The sequence below is a fragment of the Capra hircus genome, chromosome 11 (genome assembly GCF_001704415.2).
Source record: "Capra hircus breed San Clemente chromosome 11, ASM170441v1, whole genome shotgun sequence".
NCBI classification, from domain to species: domain Eukaryota; kingdom Metazoa; phylum Chordata; class Mammalia; order Artiodactyla; family Bovidae; genus Capra; species Capra hircus.
The window spans coordinates 87,772,686-87,797,301 of record NC_030818.1 but is presented as its reverse complement, the minus strand read 5'-3'; the positions used below and the strand labels follow the sequence as shown (position 1 = coordinate 87,797,301).

Below are 24,616 nucleotides of genomic sequence, written 5' to 3'. Positions count from 1 at the left end.
GTAGATAGTAAGTACTTGGAGAAGGAAATGGCAACCCACTCCATTATTCTTGCCTGAAGAATCCCAGGGACAGAGGAGCCTGGTGGGCTGCCGTCTATGGGGCTGCACAGAGTTGGACACGACTGAAGTGACTTAGCAGCAGATAGTAGGTACTAGCTGAATTACTGAGCAATGGAGTACAACAGCAAGTAGACAGAATGGGTGACAGCATGGCTTTTCAGAACTGAAAGGAAGCTTCATGAATCTCAGCATTAGAAAGAACCTAAGCCTTTAGGTTTTATCAAGTCCCGTGGGCATGGTATAGTTTACATATTTTGGAATACTGGGCTTCTGACAGGATGGGAAAGCCAGGTTCCTGCCTGTGGTGTATGCAGTCTTTGTGTATGCTAGACCATGGCTCCTCAAATTTTAAACAAATGATTTGCGGGTACTGTGAAAGTTCAAACTCTGACTCAGTAGGTCTGAGACTCTGCACTTCTACCAAACTCCCAGCTGATGCTGATGCTGCCAGTCAGGGGACCACACTTTGAGAGGTAAGGGTTGAGGGGACAGAGTGCCTTGGTTTATATGCGGCGAGGTCACCCCACCACCAGGTGGAAACCAGCCACACAGTAGGTCTTCTGGTACTGATATCAAGGGAGGAAGACCGAACAAGTCCATTCCTGAAGAAGTCAGGTCATCAAGCAAACTGCCCCCCACCCCCAAGTCTTGACTTCTCTCTTTGACTGTATGTTTACCAGGATACTCTAGCCAACAGAGAAGGAAAAACCCAGGAGGCTGCCTACATCTTCATCTCTCAAACCTACAGATTTTCCTTGAATTCATATGTCTTCTCTCATTTTGTGTATTAGAAGAGAAGCACATCCAAGCAATTCAATTTGTGTTTATTAGGCACCTACTGTGTGCATGTTCTGTGTTTTGGGGCAAAGATAAACCAAGCCTGGCCCCTTCACCCCCAGGAGCCTAGCCTCTGAAGACAGTGAGATGAGAAACAAATGCTCTGGTCATGCTATAACGTGGAACTTCCTGTCATGGAAGTATCCAGTTCTTTGGGGGAGGTGAAGCACTTTTTCTTTCCAGGGTGAAGTTAAGGGTCATCAGTGGAATGAAACAAGAGCTCCCATCTTGTCTGGCAAATGCAGTTGCTCCACATGCCAATGAGAGGAGAGAGGGTGGTGGCGAGCACAGGAGAGGAAGGACTGGAGACCTTCTCCGGGTGTTAGGACGCGGCATCAGGCACTTCGTTTCACTTCCGAGTAAGAGCATCAGGCCCAGGTCTAAAGCACAGTGGAAGCATAGGGGAGACGGCTGACCCTGTCTGGAATGTTCAAAAGAGACTTCATGGAGGCGAGGTTTGCCTTTGACCCTGAAAGGTGGCCAGAGGTGTGTCAGATGGACAGAAGATGAGGGCTCCAAGCCAAGCAGCTTGCAGGTGAGGGAACAGTTAATGTTAAGTGAACAGTGAGTTAGGTGTGGCCTGAGGTGTCTGCGGTTGCAGGGTGGTGAGAACCTGGGGAGGCGGGTGAGGAGGGGATGAGGCTGGAGCAGAGAGTAAGCTATGAGAGGCCTTGCTAATCGAGTTAGCACTTGACCTTCTAGGAAGCAGGTTAGAGGCAGAGAACTGTGTTAATTCACCTCATAAAAGGACTCTATGGGCTGAAAAAAATGAGAAGCTTGGTGAGGTTGGAACACGGTCAGCAAACTTCCTCTGTGAAGGGCCAGATAATTACTTAAACATTTTAGGTAGGTGGGTTGTAGGTGGGCTGCAACGACTCAACTGCACCATCACCCTGGATAATTTGTAACTGAGTGACTGTGGCTGGGTGCCAATAAAACTGTGGTTTTTGTTCAGTCACTCAGTCCTGTCAGATTCTTTCAGACCCCATGAACTGCAGCATGCCAGGCCTCCCTGTCCCTTACCGTCTGCCAAAGTTTGCCCAAGTTCATGTCCATTGCATCGCTGATGCCATCCAGCCATCTCACCTCATATCATTTTTCATATCATTTTCATGTATTTAAAAAATATTCTTCTCCTGATGTTTTTCAACCATTTAAAAAAATGTCAGTGGCTTCCCTGGTGGCTCAGTGGTAAAAAAAAATCTGCCTGCCAATGCAGGAGACTCGGGTTGTAAACTGATCCAGGAAGATCCCACATGCCGCAGGGCAACAGAGCTTGTGCACCGCAACTATTCAGCCTCTGCACTAGAACCCAGAAACCTCAACTCCTGAGTCCACGCACTGCAAGTACTGAAGGCCAAACGCTCTAGAGCCTGTACTCTGCAACAAGAGATGATACTGCAAGAAGAAGTCCATGTATCACAACTAGAGAGTGCCACCACTAGAGAAAAGTACACACAGCAAAAAAAGACCCAGCACAGCCAAAAAAATAAAAAAAAAGTCTTACCATTCTTTCCTTGGGGACAGTACAAAGTCAGGCTGCAGGCCAACCTTATCCCCTGGGTAGTCTGCTGAGCTGGCTGGGAGAAGGTTAACAGTCAAGGGAGTCAGGATGGAGCCCGGACACATCAAAGGGTTTAAACTTTATCCCGTGGCCAATGGGGAAGCACTGGAGGGCTTTAGAGCCAGGACTATGTACAAATGGACTGCTGGGCCACCTAAGAGGGTGTCCCACAAAACCAAGAATGGGTCTAAATCGTGGGAGAGTGACTGGACTCAAGAAATTATTGCAGGCACTCTTTAATAAAAGTTTTAGCAAAATTTATGTGCATACGGAGAGCTAATTAAAGGGTTTTTTTCTTTGCTTTTTGATTCAAACAGACCACACCCTCTGTTGGCACTGGTTCGTGTTGGCCTAAGTACTTGAAAACAACAAATGGCATTTTCTTAATTACTCTAAGACAATTTCTATGAACACAAGTTGCCTTTGCGTGTATAGTCCAGTTTATTGAGGTTTTGTCCTATGTGGGCTTTATCCTGTTGGCATGACTCAGAGTGGGAAGGTCTCATGTTCTGCCTCTTGGCAGGGAAGAGGCAATTACACTCAGCAGTGGGCTGGTAAATGTTTAACAACCTGCTCTGCAAAAAATGTCTGTGTGTGCATACATATGTAAGTTTATTTTCATTTAATTCTACAAAGGATGTATAGCACCCAATTTATAAATAATAATACATTATATAATACTCTTTATTATAAATTCCATTTGTTGTTGTTTAGTTGCTAAGTTGTGTCCAACTCTTCTGTGAAACCACGGATTGTAGCTCCTCTGTTCATGAAATTCTTCAGGCAAAAGTACTGAGTAGGTTGCTATTTCCTTTTCCAGGGGATCTTCCTGACTTGGGGATTGAACCTGCATCTCCTGCACTGGCAGGCAGGTTCTTTACCACTAAGTTACCAGGTCATTGAGCTCACTGATTTTCACAGAACACTTCTGTTGATTTTTGCCCAGCTCTTGTATTCAAGGCCAATCGGTGTTTGCAGTTCAACCACGATCTGACAAAATAAGACGATAAATAAGTGCTTGATTATTCCCCACTTTGGCAGAGAAGTTCCTCATGTCATTGACAAATGAGTGTGATTCCAACATGAACGCTGGTTGACATTTTTATGTTAATGGCTAAGATGAAAGTGAAGCCATGAAATGCCTGCTGTGACTTCACTCATCTGTCAATGAGATGAGTGCCCTCTTTGCTGAATCATACGACATTTTGCAAATACCTGAAGAATATTGCCTCAAATATTTTCACAGCTCATAACGTAAGGGCTACAGACATGACACACTTTTAAGATTACATCTTTTTCTGGGCAAAGTGATGCCACTGAAAGGTGTAAATAAAGGGAGTGACAATTATGCCCTCTATTTCTGAGCTTTGCAATCTGCACTTTTAACATTTCTTGACCCCTTTATTACACTTAGACAATCAGCAAAACAATAAGGTTGTGATTTTTTTTTCAACATTTGCCAACTGTGCTGCTGTAAACAGTCCCACTGTGGACAATTTCAAACTGACAGAATGTAGAGTTAGGAAGAGTGGTGTAGTAGTACACCATTATAGTGGTATTTATACCACACAGATACAACCTACAGATTGCAAAACACCTGGAAATTTAACAGTCAGTTCTCTGGAGTCAGCAGGAGCTGCCTGCAGCACAGGAAACGATACTTCATTTATCTAGAACTGATTTTTGCAACGGATAAAGAAGCTATAGTCTATGTATACAATGGAATATTACTCAGCCATATAAAGGAACATGTTTGAGTAAGTTCTAATGAGGTGGATGAACCTAGAGCCTGTCATACAGAGTGAAGTAAGTCAGAAAGAGAAAAAAAAAATTTCATATATTAATGCATATACATGGACTCTAGAAAAATGGTACTGACAAACCTATTTGCAGGGCACGAAAAGAGACTCAGATAGAGAACAGTTTTATGGACACAGTGGGGGCAGGAAAGGGTGGCACGAATTGAGAGAGCAGCACTGAAATATATGCATTACCACGTGTAACAGTGGCTGACGTTATTTTTCTGGGCTCCAAAACCACTGCAGGTGGTGACTGCAGCCATGAAATTAAAAGACGCTTACTCCTTGGAAGGAAAGTTATGACCAACCTAGACAGCATATTCAAAAGCAGAGACATTACCTTGCCAACAAAGGTCCATCTAGTCAAGGTTATGGTTTTTCCAGTGGTCACGAATGGATGTGAGAGTTGGATTATAAACAAAGTGGAGTGCCGAAGAATTGATGCTTTTGAACTGTGGTGTTGGAGAAGACTCTTGAGAGTCCCTTGGACTGCAAGGAGATCCAACCAGTCCATCCTAAAAGAGATCGGTCCTGGGTGTTCACTGGAAGGACTGATGTTGAAGCTGAAACTCCAATACTTTAGCCACCTGACGCAAAGAGCTGACTCATTTGAAAAGACCCTGATGCCGGGAGGGATTGGGGGCAGGAGGAGAAGGGAACGACAGAGGATGAGATGGTTGGATGGCATCACCGACTCGATGGACATGGGTTTGGGTGGACTCTGGGAGTTGGTGATGGACAGGGAGGCCTGGCGTGCTGCGGTTCAAGGGTTCGCAAAGAGTGGGACACGACTGAATGATTGAACTGAACTGAATGGGAAGTTGCTGTATAACACAGGGAGCTCAACTTGGTGCTCTGTGACAACTTAGAGGGGTGGGATGGGGTTGGAGGTGAAAGGGAGATTCAAGAGGGAGAGAACATATGTATACTTATGGCTGATTCATGTTGATGTTTGGCAGAAACCAACACAACATGAAAAGCAATTATTCTCCAATAAAACTGAATAAATATAATGAGCTTTATTAAAACAAAAAAATGAACAGACCTAAAGTATCTTCTGGTGAAGTCAGCTATGAATAAATCAATTTGCCATCTAAATCTACCAGCTTCACAAAATGACAACATTCTCAAAAATTAGCCCCCAACGTCATCTAAAACAGGCCTATTCTCAACCAAATAGGACCACTGATTAAATTTCCCCAGTAGCAATGTGGCCCTTGTAGCAAGTCCCTCCGGTGCCTAAATTAACACAGAATACAGATGATGGAATCATGAGATGCCTGCTCAGGAAGTAGCCTTTGAAATTAGCTCATCCAGCTTCCTTCATTTTACAAATGGGCTGAGTCCAGGGAGGTTAATTATTATAACTTATTCAAAGTCACAGAGAAGCAAAGCTGACATCAGAACCTAAGTTTTCACTTGTAAAATAGTTTCTGCATGCTGATTTTCCCCCCTCAAGTGCTAAGGTGGGATCACTGTGGTAAGTGTATTCAAATTTCTCTCACTTAGAGGATAAATGGGTCCCTTCAGAAACACTGTTTGAGGGTGAATATTGTTAAGCACGGAAATGAAACTTCCGCTTAAGCTTACATGTTCATATCTCGGGGGTGGGGGGCATTTCTTCTTGTTTTACTATTTAATTACAGCTATGTTTACCATAGTTTTTTTAAGACATAGATCTCTCCTTTCCAAGAATAATCATTTACAAATTAATCATTTACAGCAAGTGAACTGGCTAAGTCTTGTGTTAAGTCAGCCAACCCTCAAGCAAATTTCAGAGATAAGAATGTATTTTAAACCTTGATTTCAGAGTGAAAAATTGAGAACTACTAGGGTTAGAAAATTCCTTTGGAAAATGGGCTGTTGGCCAATCTCAAAGGGCTGCTGAAAACTTCATTTTTGAGAGGAGTTTCTTTCCTCTTCATTAGAAATGACAAGTCTGCAACACCATGTCTCTTTTCTTAATAATACAATCCTGCAACCTCTTATCTGAAACCAACCCCTGAGGTGAGATGTGCATGGAATTTGTCAGAGTTTAGAGAGTTAATACAGCACATACACTAGATATTCTAAGTCACGCCCAGTGAGGTCTCGGGCCATCCTCCATAAGCAAGTATATTTATAGTTTGCAGGAAAACATAAATATTCTGATGAAGCAAGACTGTAAATAGTCATGTCAATTTATTTTAGGTCAATTTTACTACTAAAAATGTTGCTTTTGAACTTTAGGTTTTTCAGAGATATTCAGAATTTTAAAGTTCTAGATAAGGGAGAATAGGCCTGTAATGGTTTCCCTGGCATGTTTATCTTTTCTTCGCGAATCCAAAGCATGTGTCTATAATGTCTTCTTGATCCACATTCAACTCTCATTTTTTTAGTTTATTGGAAACTACTCATTCTATTAATTTCAGAGACACATTAGCTATGTTTGGTTCTGATCTTGCTTTAATTCTGGCTTTTGTGCTGAGAGTCTCAGGGACGGCTGGAGGAATGAGCTGTTTGGGTGCTCTATCACGGATATTCTCTGTGTGGTGGCCTTGCAGGATGACTTGCTTTCCACCAGCCTTCTCATCCCTGTGTATAACACAGTGCACCTCTGCCATTTTATTTTTGGCTTCCCTGGTTTATCAGACAAGAATCCCCCTGCAATGCGAGAGACCTAGATTCGATCCCTGGGTTGAGAAGATCCCCTGGAGGAGGGCAGGGCGACTCACTCCAGTATTCTTGCCTGGAGAATCCCCATGAACAGAGGAGCCTGGCAGGCTGCAGTCCACGGGGTCGCAAAGAGTCGGACACGACTGAGCGACTAAGCACAGCACAGCACAGGTTTCTGTACCTGAAAAATACTATTACATTATAAAAAACAAGGACAGTAATTGCACATGAAGAGAGGATAGAGAAGAACACGAAGCTCAACTTGGTCCTTGTAGAAGAAGTTTGGATCAGTCTGGTTAATGCCATACTAGTCGTCAAGGAAAAACACTACTTTCTTCTCTTCTTATATCCTTAAACCCGTAGCCTGATGGACACTATTCCTCTAAAAATCAAAACTTACCCAGGATAAGAAAAGCAACACAACTGTAGCTAGAAAGCTACCTAGGAGGGAACAGAATCTTCCTGGTGTAGGAGAGGATGTGTGTGCTCAGTCATGTCTGACTCTTTGTGACCCCATAAACTGTAGCCTGCCAGGCTCCTCTGTCCATGGGATTTCACAGCCAAGAATACTGTAGTGGGTTGCCATTTCCTCCTCCACGGGATCTTCTAGATCCAGGGACTGAACCCACACCTCTTAAGTCTCCCGCACTGGCAGGTAGATTCTTTACCACTGTGCCACCTGGAAAGCCCATAGGAGAGGGTGCATTGATATAAATAATATCTACAGAACCTGAATTGTAGAGAGGAGCAAATAGCAGAAACTACCAAACTTTTTCACCAAAAAGGGTGAAAAAACATAAATAGAAGATAGAAACAGAGATGCTACAGCTTTAACAACAGAAACTTATTCCCTGGTACAGTTATAAAAGCTATCCACTAATACAGTTATTTCAGAAAAATGAAATTTCATATGAAATGCTACTAAAATACCAAAGGCCATACATAATGTCTGACCCATGCTGCCACCTCATATAGCAAATTCTTACAAGGGAGCTTTAAAAAGATTGTTTGACTGGTCCACTGTCCTACAGTGTCAGGAGACGGCTTTGTCTCAGATATTAAATTTCCAGTGTCTCTCACACTTCCTCCTTTTCCGATGCACAAAAGGTTTTTGTAAAGTTTCTCTTGGTTTTACTAATGGCAGCTACAGAAAGCATACCATATGCTCGGTGTAGCGTTATGGGGTGGGATTTTATTTGACTACTGTCTTCAGAACTTCTGGATTAAAAAAAAATTTTTTTTATTGGAGTATGAAAGTGTTAGTTGCCCAGTTGTGGCTCAGTCCTGTAAACTCTTTTGCGACCCCATGGACTGTAGCCTGCCAGTCTCCTCTGTACAGGGGTTTCTTAAGGCAAGAATACTGGAGTGGGTACCATTTCCTTCTCCAGGGAAATCTTCCCCACCCAGGGATTGAACCCAGGTCTCCTGCATTGCATGCAGATTCTTTACTGTCTGAGCCACCAGGGAAGCCTTATTAAAGTATAGTTGATTTAACATGTTGTGTTGCTGCTGCTAAGTCGCTTCAGTCGTGTCCAACTCTGTGCGACCCCATAGACGGCAGCCCACCAGGTTTCCCCATCCCTGGGATTCTCCAGGCAAGAATACTGGAGTGGGTTGCCATTTCCTTCTCCAAAGCATGAAAGTGAAAAGTCAAAGTGAAGTCGCTCAGTCCTGTCTGACTCCTAGCAACCCCATGGACTGCAGCCTACCAGGCTCCTCCGCCCATGGGATTTTCCAGGCAAGAGTACTGGAGTGGGTTGCCCTGCTATAAGGTAAAGTCAATCAGTTATACATATACATATATCTGCTCTTTTTCAGATTCTATTCCCATATAGGTTATTACAGAGTATTGAAAGAGTTTCCTATGCTATATGCAGTAGGTTATTAGTTATGTACTTTATATATAGTAGGCTCCTCTGTCCCCATGGAATTTCCCAGGCAAGAATACTGGAGTAGGTTGCCATTTTCTTCACGGATTTTCCTGGCCCAGGGATTGAACCCGAGTCTCCTGCATTGGCAGGCGGATTCTTTACCACTGAGCCCCACCTGGGAAGCCCATAGAAGTGGTATGCCAGTCTTAGTTTCCCAATTTATCCACCCCCACCCCCGCCTTTTAAAAGGTGATTATGATCCTTTCCGTAAGAGTTGTTCAGTGGAAATCTGTACTAATGCAAACTCTACTGGACCAGTTATGTATAAGCTTTGCCCTCTCTTGTTGGATGTTCTGATTGAAATCATAAGAAAAAGCTCCTTCTGTTGCTTCTGGCTTACTCCTCACTGGGCCGCTCTACTTCCCCCAGGACCACCATTTTAGCGTATTCTTACCTGCCTAGAGTGAGTCCTGGCCTAGTACCCCGAAACTATTTCTAACCGAGAACGACCCAGGACGGCAGAAACACGGACCGGGACATTGACCACGGGTCCTGTTAACCCTCGGAGGAAGCGCCCCGACGTGGATCTGAAGCCCTGTAGGCCACTCAGTGCCCTCTCGGGAGCACCGTTCTGTCTTCCGTGTTAAACGAATAACCACCTCCTTACTTGCCTCACAAGGTTGGGAGGACTGGGTGACTCCATGGTCGTTTCTCATTAGCGTCACCGAACCCCCAAACTGGCTGGCGGGGGGCGCGTCGTCCTGTAGGGGGCGAGCTCCTCCCACACTTTCTCGCGCGCCCGGACGGGCATCCCCGGCGGCTCGGGGGTGGGGGACGGCCAAGAAGGGAATCCACTCCTGGGATCCACTCCCGGGGTGGGGCGGGGACGGGGCAGGGGGAGCCGGTGCACCGGCCGGGAGGTGTCCAGAGCACCCCGCGCACGGGTCCGGGCTCGGGGCGGGAGTGGGGCCCGGGAAGCGCCCCGGAGGTCTGTCCGGCCGGCCCGGCGGGGCGCGCCATGGAAGCTCGGCGCGCGCGGCTGGGCGCCCGAACGCCGAGACAATGCGGCGCGCGGCAGCGGGGAAGCAGCTCGGCGGGCCCGGGGCGCGCGCCGCCTTCCTTCCTGCAGGCTCGGCTTCCCGGCGGCGGCGGCGGCGGCGGCGGCGGCGGCGAGCGCGCGGATTGGCGGCCCGGCACTCCGCGCCGCCCCGCCCAGAGCCCGGCCGGCCACCGCCCCCCGGCCCGGGCCCGCCCCTCTCTCCGCTGGAGTCGCTCGGGGCCCGCGGCTGGCTGGCGGGCACTTCCCGCCGGCTGTGCGCCTCCGCTTCGGGGACCGATCGCGAGCGCAGGAGGCGGCGGCGGCGGCGGCGGCGCGCGGACGGACGGACGGGCCGCGCCCGACCTGCGCGGGGCTGCGCGCGCGCGGCCCCTGCTCCCGCCGCCCGGCCCGGCGGGCGGCCCACCCGCGCCCTGCGGCGGCTCGTGCGGCTCCCGCGGCGGCGGCCCGCGCCCCGGCGCCTTCCTTTGTCCACGGGCCGGCCGGCGGCGTCCGGGCGGCCGATCGGAGCCCGCGCAGAGCGGCTGAGGCGGCGGCTGCCCCGCGGCCGGCCGCCCGCCGCGCCGAGGCGATGCCGGACCAGATATCCGTGTCGGAATTCGTGGCCGAGACTCATGAGGACTACAAGGCGCCCACGGCCTCGAGCTTCACCACGCGCACGGCGCAGTGCCGGAACACCGTGGCGGCCATCGAGGAGGTGAGCGGCGCCCGCGGGCCTCGGGGGCGGCCGGGGGCGGCTCCGGCCGCAGGTAGTGCCGCGCCCCGGCGCGCCCCCCACCCAGGCCGCCCCCGCCCGGGCCCGGCTCCGGCATCCCGGGAAAAAGTTTCTTTCCCTCGGAATCCGGACGCGGCCGGGAGATCCCTGCCCGAAACAGAAGCCCTTTGTTCCAGGAGAAAGCTGCTGCTGCCAGGCTACCTTGGGCCTTTTTAAGACCACCCCCCGCCCCTTCCCTCCCCAGACCCCCGCGGGGCCCCGGGCCGGACGGTTCACACCCCGCCTCTCCACCCCGCGCCCCGCCAACTTTGGCCGGAGTCGGGGCGGTGGTGAGCGGGGAGCCCTCCCTGGCCGTCGCGGAGGGGTCATCAGCTCGCCCGCGGGCCCCCGGCACCCCCCCGTCACCCTCTACCCTCAGCTTGGGGAATTGCCCGGGTGCCCAGCCTGCCCGGCGCAGCGCTCTGTGCCCGGGACCCTGCTCTGCCGGACTCGAGGGCCCGTCCGGGGCACCCCGACTGCCCAGGAAAGGTGTGCGCACCTTTAGCCAGGGAGGCCCGCCCCATCCCTCAGCGCGCCCGGGGAGGAGTGCGGGGAGTCGGGCTTCTGATCCGAAGGCCTTTGCTCCCCTCCTCACCCCAACCCCCACCACCCCGGGGTGTGTGTGTCTTACCTTATCGCACCCCCCGGAAGCCTCCCTTCCTCATCAGCGTGGAAAAGGCCTGATTTTAGGCAAGGTGCAGAGTCATCGTCTGCTGCTAACTAGGAAGCCCTCCACGTCCTGGGCGAGCGCACTTAGAACCAGCAGGCTTAGATGACGGTCAGAACGGCCTGCTACGAAGAGCAGGGTTTGGGAGGCCAGGGCCCCCGCTGACTGTGGTCTGGGGCTTTTCCTCCCTTCTCTGCCCTCATTTACCCTTACCTGTCAGACGGGACAAGCAGTGCATCCTTTCCAGGGTGGTGATGAGACAACTGTGTGTCAAGTGCTTGGCTTATACTAAATAGGTATATACTAAATATACTAAGTAGGTAACTGGTTTACAAGCCCTGTGGTGCCGCTATTGAATCGGTGATCACCTTTTCCGCCGCAATGTCAAGGTACATTCTTGAAATGGGGTATGGTAGGTATATTAGGAGAGGACTGGGCCTGAGTGAGTGAAGGGAGGTCACCAGAAGAGCTTAATTAAGCGATGGCATTCAGTTTTTTCCCGTTTGAACAAAGCAGCTGCTGTTAGGAACTGCTTGGGAAAAAATAAATCCAGAATGTTTTCCCTTAATGAAAAAAAATTTCCTTTGTAGGCATTAACGGTCAATAATAGGCTAAATGAAAAGCAGCAGATTCAGCGTTCTGAATGTTTTAAGTGTAGTAACGGCATCCGCCCCTCCCTCCTTCCTCGCCGCCCCCCCCCCCACTTTTTTTTTTGGTGGAAGAGAGCTTCATGTAAACGTTCTGGAGTGAGCTGTGTGATCCCACATCACTTAATTCTACTCTTATTCGCAAGGCTTCAAAATGATGCCTTCAAATTAGGCTGATGGGAGATGAGCATCATAAGTTTCTTCAGAAGTGCTGGTTGAAAAGCAAGAAAAAAACTTTCGCAGTGTTTCGAAAATACATCATTATTAATGTTTATGGACTGCTTGCAACACAAAAGGTAGCTGAGCATGTTTTCTGGGAAGGGAGCTTTTATACACCATGCCGTAAAAAGAATGCTCACTTGTGTTTAAAGTTCTGTTTCTTTTCCTTACTGCAGTTTGTCAGTTAAATATTATTAACACTGGCAGATGTTGGGAAGCTAGGCAAATAGGAGTTGCTATTAAAATTGGCATACCCTTTTCGTGATTAATGTTAGTTTGCGGTGTGTAGTTCCAAAGCTCTCTTAGTGTGCTGGGCAGATTAGCCTAGAGCTCAGTTACTGAGTGGATGAAAGACCGGATTTGGTCATTTTATTACACTGCAGGCTTGCTCCATGTTGTGTCTAAGAACACGAATTGGTTAAAATCTCAAAAAAAGAAAAAAGAAAGAAAGAAACTCATTACAGGTCTGTCTCACTTTAAGCAGATCCTGTACACATACTGAGATGGTGCTACATGTGAGCTTACATTCATGAGAGAACTGAATTGGGAACAGTTTTATTTAACAAGTATGTCTTCATATTTTGATTTTAATCAAGCATGTGCTCTTCTTGCAGACAATGGTTATTGGGACAGAGTTACTCATTTCACAGAAATAAATATAAAATTTGCAAGTGCATGGTTCTATGTTTAAACAAATGTGTCATGGAATTAGTAAACTAATTTTGAACCGAGTAACCTTTGTGTATCTATTATTTCCAGGATAGGCTATGTCTGCTAAAAATCATCCTACAACTGAAGTGTACTTTTTCTTTGATATGCACGCCTGTAGCTGGACTACCCTACCTTGTACTATGAACCTCTCATCTGTTGTATTTATTTCTCATCCCCACGTTACACATGAGGAAGTTGAGGCTTAGAGACGTTAATTTGCTCAAGGTTATAGAGCTAGTAAGTTGAAGAGCTAGAGTTTGAACTTGGCTCCATGTTTTCAGAAATATGCTGTTATTTGTTACTTTCAGTAAGGCTGAATTCTCTAAATGACTCTTGTCAGATTGTCCAAGTTCAAACTCCACCACTGGCCAGTTGTGTGAACTTGGATGAGATATCTAATGTTTTCTCATTTGCCTTGATGTTAGTCTGGATAACAATACCTGTCTGCCTTGGAGAGGTATGAGGGTTTAATGAGATAGTCCACAACATAGTACCTGGTGTATTACACGGACAACCGATGTAATACATGCTAACTGCTTTAACAGTTTGTATTATAATTAATCCATAGAACCTGATGGGGATATTTGGCCCCAAGATGAGATTTACATGGGTGGGTTGATGTGGCCTAGGAGAGTAAGGGGAAGAAATGGTTGAATGAGTAAGTGAATGGAAAGCTACTACATGTCTGTTAACCATTGCTTTTTAACTGGTTTGTTGTCTTGGCAGCAGGTAAGCACAGCACTGTTTTAAAATTTTCACTTGGTGATCTCTTGGTGAAGTAATTGTTTTGCATGGTTTTAGCCAAGTCTGGTGCTTCAACTGGGATCTGCCCTGTGTTTTTGGAAATAATGGAAAAAATCAGTAGTGACTGAATCTGAAAACCCTCCCCTCTACCGTTTCTGGGGGTTTTATTGCTGTCTCACTTTCTTTGAGTCTCTGAGCTCTTTGAAATATTCTCAGAATAGGGAAAAGTTGTACATGTATGTGAAATGTTCATAGTTAGACCCTCCTGGAGCATCAGCCATTCTGTCATGCTTATTTGGCTTTGTCAGATACATAGTTTTAAAAATAAATTTGATGTTGACTCGTAAGTATTAAAATTTAATCTGCTTCCTTCCGGGCCATAGTTCTCCACTCTGTTGTCCTTGGTTGCCTTGGAAATCTCATTGCTGTCACAAGCACAAGGTTCTAACTGCAGGGAGAGAAGGAGCATCTGGACTGCCCAGACTCCCGGGGGCCTTGCTATCCTTGGGGCCAGATGCCCCTCCCAGCAGCTATTAGTGGGAACCCGGCCTGTGTACTTTTTAGGCAAGAGTATGATTCTAAACCTTAGCCCTGTGTGACTTGTTTGAAAAACACCTCTTCCAAATAGCAGATTAATGGATTTTAGATTTATTGTCGGGTTTCCCTGATGTCTCAGATGATAAAGAATCTGCCTGCCATGCAGGAGACCGAGGTTTGATCTCTTGAGTTGGAAAGATCCCCGGAGAAGGGAATGGCTACCCACTCCAGTGTTCTTGCCTGGAGAATCCCACGGACAGAGGAGCCTGGTGGGCTACAGTCCATGGGGGTCGCAGAGTGAAAGGACATCACCTACTTGCCCAGTCCATTCTTATTTTCAGAAATGAGCTTGTATGGGTCAGTCAGGACCACTGTAAAAAAAAATAGACATATATGTTTATTTATGTGGCTGCGTCGGGTCTTACTTGCGGCAGGTGGGATCCTTGCTGTGTCCCTCTGACTCTCCGATTGTATTGCGCTGCCTCCAGAGCCTGGGCGCTCAGTAACTGTGGCTCAGGGTCTTAGTTGCTCCATGGCATGTGGGATCTTTGTTCCCCAGCCAGAGTTCAAACCTGTCTCCCCTGCACTGCGCAAGGCATATTCTTAACCATTGGACCATCAGGGAAGTCCCAGGGCCGCCTTTTTATGCTGTGTTCTGTAATCCAGACATAGGCATCTGGAAATCTTGGAGTGATTTGAGAGAATGATCTCTGCTTACGAGATTCCCATTCTCCGCACCCAGCCCCCCACCCCGCTTCCCCTTCAATTTGTCTCTTTCTTGTGATTAACAGTTAAAGTACTAATGCCTTCCTGGTGGGGTTTCAGGCCTGTCCCTCATTCAGTATTTAGTAAGTGCTGCTCTGTGCCAGGTGATGGGAAGAGAGTTCCCGGGAGGAATATGTTCTATCTTTGAAGCAGCCTGCAGCTGAGTGGGAGAGACAGCCATTCTATAAACAAATCAATGCAGTAAAATATGGTTAGGCTGTGACCACAAGATTGTCCAAAATCCTGGATGCCCAGGGATGGCAGGGGTCAGGTGTGTCTGGGGCCATGGATAGGAGGGCCTTGGTGATGATGTGGGATCAAGTCTCGAAGTCAAGATAGTCATCTGTGGGTTACCACGTGCTTTAATTACTAAGTTGTCTCAATAGAGCCTTTTTGTATTTGTCTCCCCGCCTTAGGTAAATATTGACCCACTCCTGAAGTGATGGCCATCTAGGCCTCTGGTTGGATTTTCATAGCCAATCCACAGAGCACTGCTTAGACCACGAATTTGGAATAAGCCTCGATTCTTAGCCTCCCCATTCCCAGGCCTTGCTGGCTTTCTTCATGGAGCACATGCCTTCTAGATCAGCACTGTCCAGTTTGTTGTTGTTTAGTCGCTCAGTCATGTCCGACTCCCTGTGACCCCATGGACTGCAGCATGTCAGGCTTCCCTGTCCTTCACTATCTCCTTGAGTTTTCTCATACATGTCCATTGAGTCAGTGATGCCATCCAACCATCTCACCCTCTGTTATCCCCTTCTCCTCCTGCCCTCAATCTTTCCCAGCATCAGGGTCTTTTCCAGTGAGTCCTTTCTTCACATCAGGTAGCCAAAATATTGGAGCTTCAGCTTCAGCATCAGTCCTTCTAGTGAATATTCAGGGTTGGTTTCCTTGAGAATTGACTGGTTTGATCTTGTTGCAGTCCAAGGGACTCTCAAGAGTCTTCTCCAACACCACCAACACCAGTTCAAAAGCATCAATTCTTCTGCGCTCAGCTTTCTTTATAGTCCATGACTACTGGAAAAACCATAGCTTTGACTAGACAGACCTTTTTCAGCAAAATGATGTCTCTGGTTTTGAATACACTGTCTAGGTTTGTCATAGCTTTCCTTCCAAGGAGCAAGTGTCTTTTAATTTCATGGCTGCAGTCACCATCCACAGTGATTTTGGAGCCCAACAAAATAAAATCTGTCATTCCTTCCACATTTTCCCCTACTGTTTGCCATGAAGTGATGGGACTAGTGATGGTTAATTTTAGGCAGTATCCAACATGGCACCCTGAAATCAAGCATTCAGCTTCTCCGCTGCCCCAGCCACATTTCAAGTGCTAATTAGCACATGTGCATTGGACAGTGTAGGTTTAGAACATTTTCGTCATCACAGAAAGTTCTGCCAGACAATGCTTTTTAGATGCTTGCAACTCGGAAGGGTCTATTGACAGCAGCGTCGGCATCACCTAGAAGTTAGAAACGCAGACTGTCAGAGCCCACCTTAGGCCTTGGAATTAGAATCTACGGTTTCCCAAGATCTCCAGGTGCATTCTGTACACATTAAGGATTTGAGAAATGCTGTTCTCACGGTGACTGATGGTAGGATCACTTGCAGGGAAGGAGGAGGTTGTAGAACAGAGAGATGCCTGGCCCACTCCATGAAATCCCGACTTTATTAGTTAGGGTGGGCCCTGAAGCATTGGCATTTTCTAAAGCCACCCCCTAAATGGGGTTGATGATCACTGCAGTAATGTAATGCCAGGTAGTGATAAGTTAGACAGGATGCAGGAGTAGAATGAGACTCTAAAGAGCAGAAAACTGAAATCAGGAGAGGCCTCTCTGAAGAGGTGGCATGAGAGCAGAGCCCAGGACGCAATGAGGAGCCAGGGAAGGGCAGCTTGTGAACAGGCCCCAAGATGGGGGTGACTCAGCCATCCTGGAGGAGAGGAGGGGCGAGGGTGGGGGCCAGGCAGGCCGGATCACAGGAGGCCTTGGCAATGTCGGGAGGGAGTTGGATTTTGCTCTCATGTGGTGGGAAGCCGTTGGAGGATTTGATCTGATTTACATTATTGACATTTCAGGGTGGTTGTTCCAGGCAGGATAGACAGGCAGGGCAGGAGAGAACAGAGGGAGACTGGTGGGGGCTGGGGGTCTTCCCGGCAGGCAGTGGGGACGATGAGAGTCTGATGGAGACCCTCTGTGCTGACGGTCCTGGTGTGCACTGGGGCCAGGTAAACAGAACTGGGTCCCTGTCCCAGTGGAGGCAGAGGCCAGGCTCCGGCCCCCGAAGAGTGGACCTGCTGGTGCCCCCCTGGCGAAGCTGACACCCCGGTGCTGCTTAGTGTCGAGGCCCGTTGTGTGCAGCTCAGCACGGCTTGCTCTGGAAGTTGTGTTGAAACCAGTGCTGGACGTTCATTTGGTTTTCCGCAGACACAGATCACAGAAGGGAGTGAGGATGCAGAGCTGTGTGGACAGGGTGTTTGCTTCTCTCCTCGTTTGTAGGTAGATGTCGCCGGTGACCCTTTCTTAGAGGTGTCGGATGCCTGGGACACTGTTCCCATTCAGCTCCCCAATCACTCTTCTTCCCACTAAAAAAGAGGTGGTGAATTCATTTCCCCCTCCTGCCGCAATAGGAACCTGCCTGCTTTGCTTATACTTTCTCTGTGTCATATGGCCTTCAGGTGGTGGCCAGGATCCTTCCAGGTACTTTTGTACCGTTATGGTTTTATCGTGTGGTCGATGTGGAATAAATGAACCAGAGCTGGAATGCTGGGGCTGCGTTTTCTTTTGTATTTGGTTGTCTTGGGTCTCCTGATTCGTAAATACGTCTGGACACCTACCCGTGTATTGTCAGTGTGCGGTGCCAGTGATGTAAAGGCGGCGGGACCAGCTCCTTCCCCATAAAGCCCTTTTTCTCAGGCTTTTGTGTGCAGTTAGTGTTTATCCCTTCAGCCCTTTTTTTGTGACCCTCTGGAACTCTGGTGAAGATGCTTCAGAAAGATGTTTTAATGCATTGAATAAATTGAACCCAGGTCTCCTGCATTGCAGGCGGATACTTTACTGTGTCTGAGTCACCAGGGAAGCCCAAGAATACTGGAGTGGGTAGCCTATCCCTTCTCCAGGTGATCTTCCCAACCCAGGAATCAAAGCAGGGTCTCCTACATTGCAGGCGGATTGTTTACCAGCTGAGCTACCAGGGTCCCCACATAGAATCTTAAACAGGACCAGATATATTGAAATACAGTTAGAAAAATATTTGAAAAAATCTATCATACTAATACGTATTTCTGTATTGAATATCAAAATTTGGTTGGTTGTGGGTCTAATAAATAGTTTTGAGGTCCTGATGAATGTAAGCGATGTGGGGAGCTATTTCTAACGACTCTAAAACTATATTAAGTCTTCTCTTTGGAGTCACAGGTACTGCTGCTGTTACCATGGTGTATTGCTTACATTCATAATTGAGGGAAGTGCTAAATTTCAGTTGGGGGCTAATGAAATATAGATGTAATTATTTTTTCCAATCCCAGCTCTTGAATTCAGACTAAGAATTCCAGGCTTGACAAGGTTATTTTAGTTGATTGTCTTTTGGAGTGAGTGAGTGACTCTGTAACAGTGTTGTTTAAACAAGCCTCGTGATTATTACAATGTCGTCATGAATTGGTTCTTGGAGTTCAGCAGAGAGGGGTGACACCCCGAGCCTGTGTTATAATCATCGAGTTCTAAAGGTGCTTAGAGGAACTAGGGGTGGAGGGCAAAGCTGTCAGTGGTGGTTGGACAGCCATGCTCTCCCCATTTTTTTCAAGGTCGGGGCTTGGCAGTTTCTCATATGATCCCAGGTTAGTTCATACCCTCGTGCTTGCCTTGGAGTTCAGTGACGTTATGAATTACATCTGTGAGTCCTGTAGTTAGGACCCTGAGCTGGACTGCTCAGTTCTCCTGTTTTTACCTCTCTTGTTCTCTGGTTTGTCATCTGCTGTCCTTAACTCTGAAGGGCAAGCTTGGGTGTGAAGTGATAGGTTTATAGGTACCTTCTGCCCAGAATTCTAAGGGGAGACTTGGACTTCCGCCTTTTTGTCAGTGAGGGTAACATATTTGAAACGATGCTGTTGTTGCATGAGTGTGTTTGGGGTGTCTACAGCGTAGCTGAAATGTTACTGTCAGTCCCTTTTTTTTTTTTTTCTTTTCTCTTGCCTCTTAGCTCTTATTGGATGCTTACAGTATGCCAGGCTTGCTTTAAATTTTTTACACATATTAACTCTTAACTTGTTCAGTGACTACAAAGATCCTGTAAGGTCCCTGGAACCTAAACCACTTTACCAGGAGCACAGAGCTAGGAAGTGGTGGAGCCAGGATTCAAATGCAAGCATTTTGACACGCGAGTTTCCGCTTCTGTAGCCGCCGGCTGCTTCTGTGGAGCCTGCCCTGGAAAACGCCATCCATGTTGCTGCCTCTGTGATTAATTGGCGCGACCTCTCTCTTGCTGTCCAGTTTAGTACCACGCACCTGCTGCCTTCCTTGAGTGGGTGCTTCTGGGGAATGCTTGCTGCCTCTCTGCCTCCTCTGTCTATGTTGCCCCCCCAAATGGTTCCTCTCTACTCCCTTCACCGCTCTGCTGACATGCCCAGCCCTGCAGAGCCCAGTGGCCCCAGGCACTGCTCATACCCTGGCAGGAGGCCTGCCCTACTAACGGGATTATCATCTTCCCCCTCCAGCTGAAGATGGCTCTGTCAATATGATTTTATACGCAAGTGCTGGCAATCAAAGTCCTTGGCTGGTGAAGGCAGTTCCCACAAATGATGAATTGCCTTGGCTTTTAGGATTCTAGCCAGGTAATCCGGATTTGAGGGCCTCTTTCCTAGAAATCACAATCTTAATAGAGTTTTTTTTTTTGGTTGTTGTTGTTGTTTTAATTTTTTAACACCAATGGTTGACATTTCTTTGAGCCCTAATTCTGTGTTAAGGGCTGTGCTGTGTTTTAATTGGAAGTTTTTGATGATTGAAGTCTTTCACTTGGCCTGTCTGGTATAGATCCTGTTACCTCTGTTTTACAGTTGAAGACACCAAGGCTCAGACAAGTGCCGTGACTGCAGGTAGCTAGCCTGCCCCACAGTTAGCAGATGATGGAACCAGGAACCCCAGCCATGCTGAGATCAGCCTGTGTGCTTAAGACTGTTTTCCTGCTGGTCCTTGAATGCCTCCCCGACGGTCTCCTGCTGGCATCTCTGTTGCCAGTAAAGGTCCTGCTCTAGGTGTTTCTTTGGGCTTCAGTTGTGCAGGTTGATAGTTGTCCACCTTCTGCAGGTGGGTCTCCACTGTCGAAGCCGTCGAGGTGAGGCTGCCTAAGCAGGGTCGTCAGGCTGTAACCCTTGGGGAGGTGCTTCACATCTGTCAGAGGTGTTTATTAAGTGGCCTTGCCTGCTTTGGCGGAGAAGGCAGTGGCACCCCACTCCAGCACTCTTGCCTGGAAAATCCCATAGACGGAGGAGCCTGGTGGGCCCCAGTCCATGGGGTTGCTGAGTCAGACACGACTGAGCGACTTCACTTTCACTTTTCACTCTCATGCATTGGAGAAGGAAATGGCAACCCACTCCAGTGTTCTTGCCTGGAGAATCCCAGGGACAGGGGAGCCTGGTGGGCTGCCGTCTCTGGGGTCGCACAGAGTCGGACATGACTGAAGCGACTTAGCAGCAGCAGCAGCAGCAACCTGCTTTGGAGTGAATTAGAAGGACACATACCCCACCCTGAGAGCTGAGGACACTGTCACAGCTGCTTGTAGAGGACTCCAGAGCCACATAGGCAGTGAGCAGTCCTTCCAGTGTCCCCCCAGTGTCAACAGATATGTGTTTGGAGAGCGACCACTGCAGGGTTACAGATGTGACTTGTCTAGGCAGACAGAGTACCCTGCTGGCAGTCAGGGAACTGGGGAGATTCTGAGGGGAAGGGAGAGTGTTCAGTCTCTGTGCTGTGTATGTTCCTCTGCTAGCCCTGATCTGATAGCTCTCCTGGTGGTGGGCCTTGGGCAGCTGATTTCACTGGTCCAGCCTCAGTGGCCTCAGCTGTAAAGTGGAGGGTGGATGAGATGTTTCTTAACATGGTGTCTGCAACACAGTTCACCTGCCTCTTGCCTTCTTCCCTTCTCCTGACCATCTCCTCCACTTTCTCTTGGCCATTCAAATCCATACCTTTTGAGAGGTTAGAGGTGAAAATATCCCTTTCTCTACTCCCCCGTTAAACATTCCCTCCTCCAAAATACCACTGGAGTTGATAAGGTGGTGGGCCCAGAGGCTGGAATTTCTTTGGGTGCATCACTAGTTTGCCTGGGACAAATGGGGCTCTGTACTTTGCCATCCCTTCTCACGGTGAAGGGTCTTTCCAGGTGCATCCCGTGGTCTTTTGATTACAGCTCTGTTGTGCTTAGCTTCTCTGGTGAAAAGAAGCAGGACTTGGTGGTGTGGTCTCTGATTGCAAAGTCTGTTAGCAGGAGCGTCACTGTTGATCTCCTGGTTGCAGATACGTGCCTCATTTGGCCGGATATGCCGTGGTACCTGGGAGTTTTCCAGTCCAGTGCCAGGCCTTGTCTGTCTCTGCAGCAGCGAGCTCATAATGGTCCATTGTTTTTCCTAGTTATCCTGGCCTTTTGGCTGCTTCTTTCTGTAAGCATCATCTTGACCTGTTCAAGGTGGGGACCCCTTGCTTCTTGACCAAAGCTAACTGTTGAGCTTCCTGGTTTTCTTCTCATCTTGTAAATTCTCTTGTGGGTTTTTCTTTTGTGGCCAGTAGGAATGAGGTGTGCTTATTCTTTGGGTTGTTGGGCTGTCAGAACCTGCAGCTTTTGCTTGCCGTGGTGGTAGCTTGCCCGGCCACAGGCTTTTCTCATGGGGAAGAGGTATCAGAAAGGGTGGTGCACGGCGGAAATCGTAAGGAAGCAGAAGGCTCCCCACCTCCTCCATCTCCCTTCCCTTCCCTCCTCCACGCTATGATTTCTTTCCCTTGGAGACCAGGTTGCTGATGCTGGGGACTAGGCAGTGTCCAAAGCTGAAAATTCTCACCTCCCTTCTTTTTTCTCCTGCCTTCTCTTGCCTGCACTCCTTTGGTGTATTTCCAGACCCCCAGGCCCTGTACGTCCTTTTTAAAGCGGATTTTCCAGCCAGAGGGGACTCACAAGGGAAGATTTCGTTTGGGGTTTCAGTCTGCGGCTTTCTTTCCTGGGGAGCTGCTCTTTGGTGATGACATTTCACGGTGGCCTCCTTTCCTACCACCCTGCCTCCTCTCAGTTTTCCAGGAACTGGGTTTATTGTTCTGTCTTTTAAAAATGATTTATTGTCTTCTGTAACAGTGCGGAAAGAGCTTAATTTTTTGAAGTGCACCGTCGTCTTCTTTATGGCCAGAGCAAAGTAAAGGTTTGAGTGATCTTATGACACAGTTGCTTTAGTCATAGCTAATGTGAAGTCTCTTAAGGGCTTCTGTTTTGTTTGATCTTTTAAATTTATGAACCTCCTTGCATCCCTGAGCATCTGTGCACAACGCCAGTGAGGCCTAGGGTGTCACATTCAGGGCTTTATTCCTGCCCCTGATGCACTGCAAGCTGGTAGCGTGTTCTGACAGTTGGTTAGGTTTTGGGTTGAATTAGGAAGTAGTGATGGAGAAGGAAATGGCAACCCACTCCAGTACTCTCGCCTGGAAAATCCCATGGATGGAGGAGCCTGGTAGGCTGAAGTCCACGGGGTCGCTAAGAGTCGGATATGACTGAGCGACTTCCCTTTCACTTTTCACTTTCATGCATTGCAGAAGGAAATGGCAACCCACTCCAGTGTTCTTGCCTGGAGAATCCCAGGGATGGGCTAGCCTGGTGGGCTGCCGTCTATGGGGTCGTACAGAGTCGGACACGACTGAAGCGACTGAGCAGCAGCAGCAGGGAGTAGTGGTGTCAGCAGATGACTGTTTCAGGAATTTGTTACTGGTTTTCCCAAGGAAAACATACTGTTAGGTTGAATAATTAAAGCCAGTGGTAGACATGTGTTAGAAGGTAAACAGAAGAAAAAGCTGTTGTCAGTAGCTGCTAGAACACCCATCTTGTTTCTCTGTAGGTCAGGGTCATCCTCAGGGTTCTCGAAAAGGCCAGGTAGTGAAATGGAAATAATAGGGACCAATGCTCAACAGCTGAGACCAGTGGAAGGGAGAAAGAGAGAACACTGGACTCACTCAGAGTGTGAGGCTACCCCTTCTCCAGGGATCCCTGAGGTCTCTCCCTGCTCAGCAGCAGGTCTAACAAGACTTCGAGTCGGTGCTCTCTGCCCTAATGGGCAGGGAGGCATGTGATCCATTGAGGGGAGTTTGCATGAGGATGGTTTTTGAGCTTTGCTGTGTAATTTTGATGACATTTAGTTCACTGAGAAAATTCACTTCCATGGGACAACTCCTTCCTTTGGTGTTGGTCTGAATGTGGCATTAAGGACATCTTTTAGGAGGGGGTTTGGGTTGGGCTATGGCAGAATGATGTGGAATCAGTTTCTGGGTCACGCAGGCTTTCGTGAGGACAACCCTGGACTCTTAGATGTCTGCGGTTAAGGAGCATACGGTTGGCTGTCAGACCTCAGAGTGTCTTGGCATTTCCTTCTCGGGGGCGAGGGAGGTTCGGCATCCACAGTTAGGCCTGCTTTTGGTTTTCCTGTTGGACCCTCCTGCCAGACCCTGAGAGTGCCTCAGTTTAAGTGTCCCTTCTCTTTGAATCCTCAGAGTCCCAGGTGGTTCCCAGACCATGGTTCTCAGAAATTGTCTGTTGGGTGTGAAAGCCCAGGTAATCTTTGTTTTTGTGATTTTATATCTTGACCTTCAAATGGCTTGCTGTATGTTTAGAAATAAATTTGTTTTGATTTGCGCAATCAAGATTGTCGTGTTATCCTTTGAAACAGGTAAATCTCTATAAGAATTACGGAAATCTCCTCTCTCTAAAGCACCCTGATATCAACTTTCTTCATTGAAAAATATCTCTCTCATTCTGTAAAGCCTTCCCTAACATCCCTCGTCTATCAGAACTTTCTTCTCTTTTTTAAAAATAATTTTTAAATTTTATTTTTTGGCTGTGCTGGGTCTCTGTTGCTGTGTTGGGTTTTCTCTAGTTGTGGCAAGTGGGGGCTACTCTAGTTGCAGTGTGTGGGTTTCTCCTTGTGGGAGCTTCTCTTGTTGTGGACCCAAACCCTGTAAAGGGCCCCGCATGAAGCTGTAGGGCCCGTGGGCTTCAGTAGTTTCAACTCCAGGCTCAATAGTTGTGCTGCATGGACTTAACTGCTCCGAGGAATGTGGGGTCTTCCCGGATTGGGAATCAAACCCGTGTCTCTTGCATTGGCAGGCAGATTCTTCACCACTGAGGCACCAGGGAAACCCTTCTCTGAAATCTTAAAGCAGTTACCCTGACTCACTTTTGGATCAATCTATCTGTCCATTGATTCAGGGTTTGGTTGATCCATCCGTCCATCCATTGATCTATTGATCTGTCAGTGGTGGATTGAGGCATCCATCTATCCGTCCATCCGTCTGTCCATCCATCATTGAGGTAGACCTGGGCTGTCTCGTGCTTGACATGAAGTGTACTGCGTGCAGTGTGGTGGGCCACGGCAGCTGCGGGTCCTCCGTGTGTGCCGACAGTGGCCCATGCTCCCCTCCTTGGTGCTCACTTGCTTCCGCAGGGCCGGAATCTCATCAGGGAGGACACAGGAGGGGGTCGCTTGTCTGAGGG

General features: G+C 48.1%; 1 protein-coding gene across 5 annotated transcripts in view; it reads left to right on the top strand.

The window, feature by feature from the left end:
* Positions 10,333-24,616, top strand: part of ASAP2 (ArfGAP with SH3 domain, ankyrin repeat and PH domain 2) — a 155,734-nt gene continuing 141,450 nt past the window's right edge. For all 5 annotated transcript variants that reach the window (XM_018055681.1, XM_018055685.1, XM_018055682.1 and 2 more), the window contains exon 1: positions 10,333-10,540. In XM_018055681.1, the coding sequence (XP_017911170.1) occupies positions 10,415-10,540 (126 nt within the window). In that variant the 5' untranslated portion in view covers positions 10,333-10,414. The remainder of the gene's footprint in view (positions 10,541-24,616) is intronic.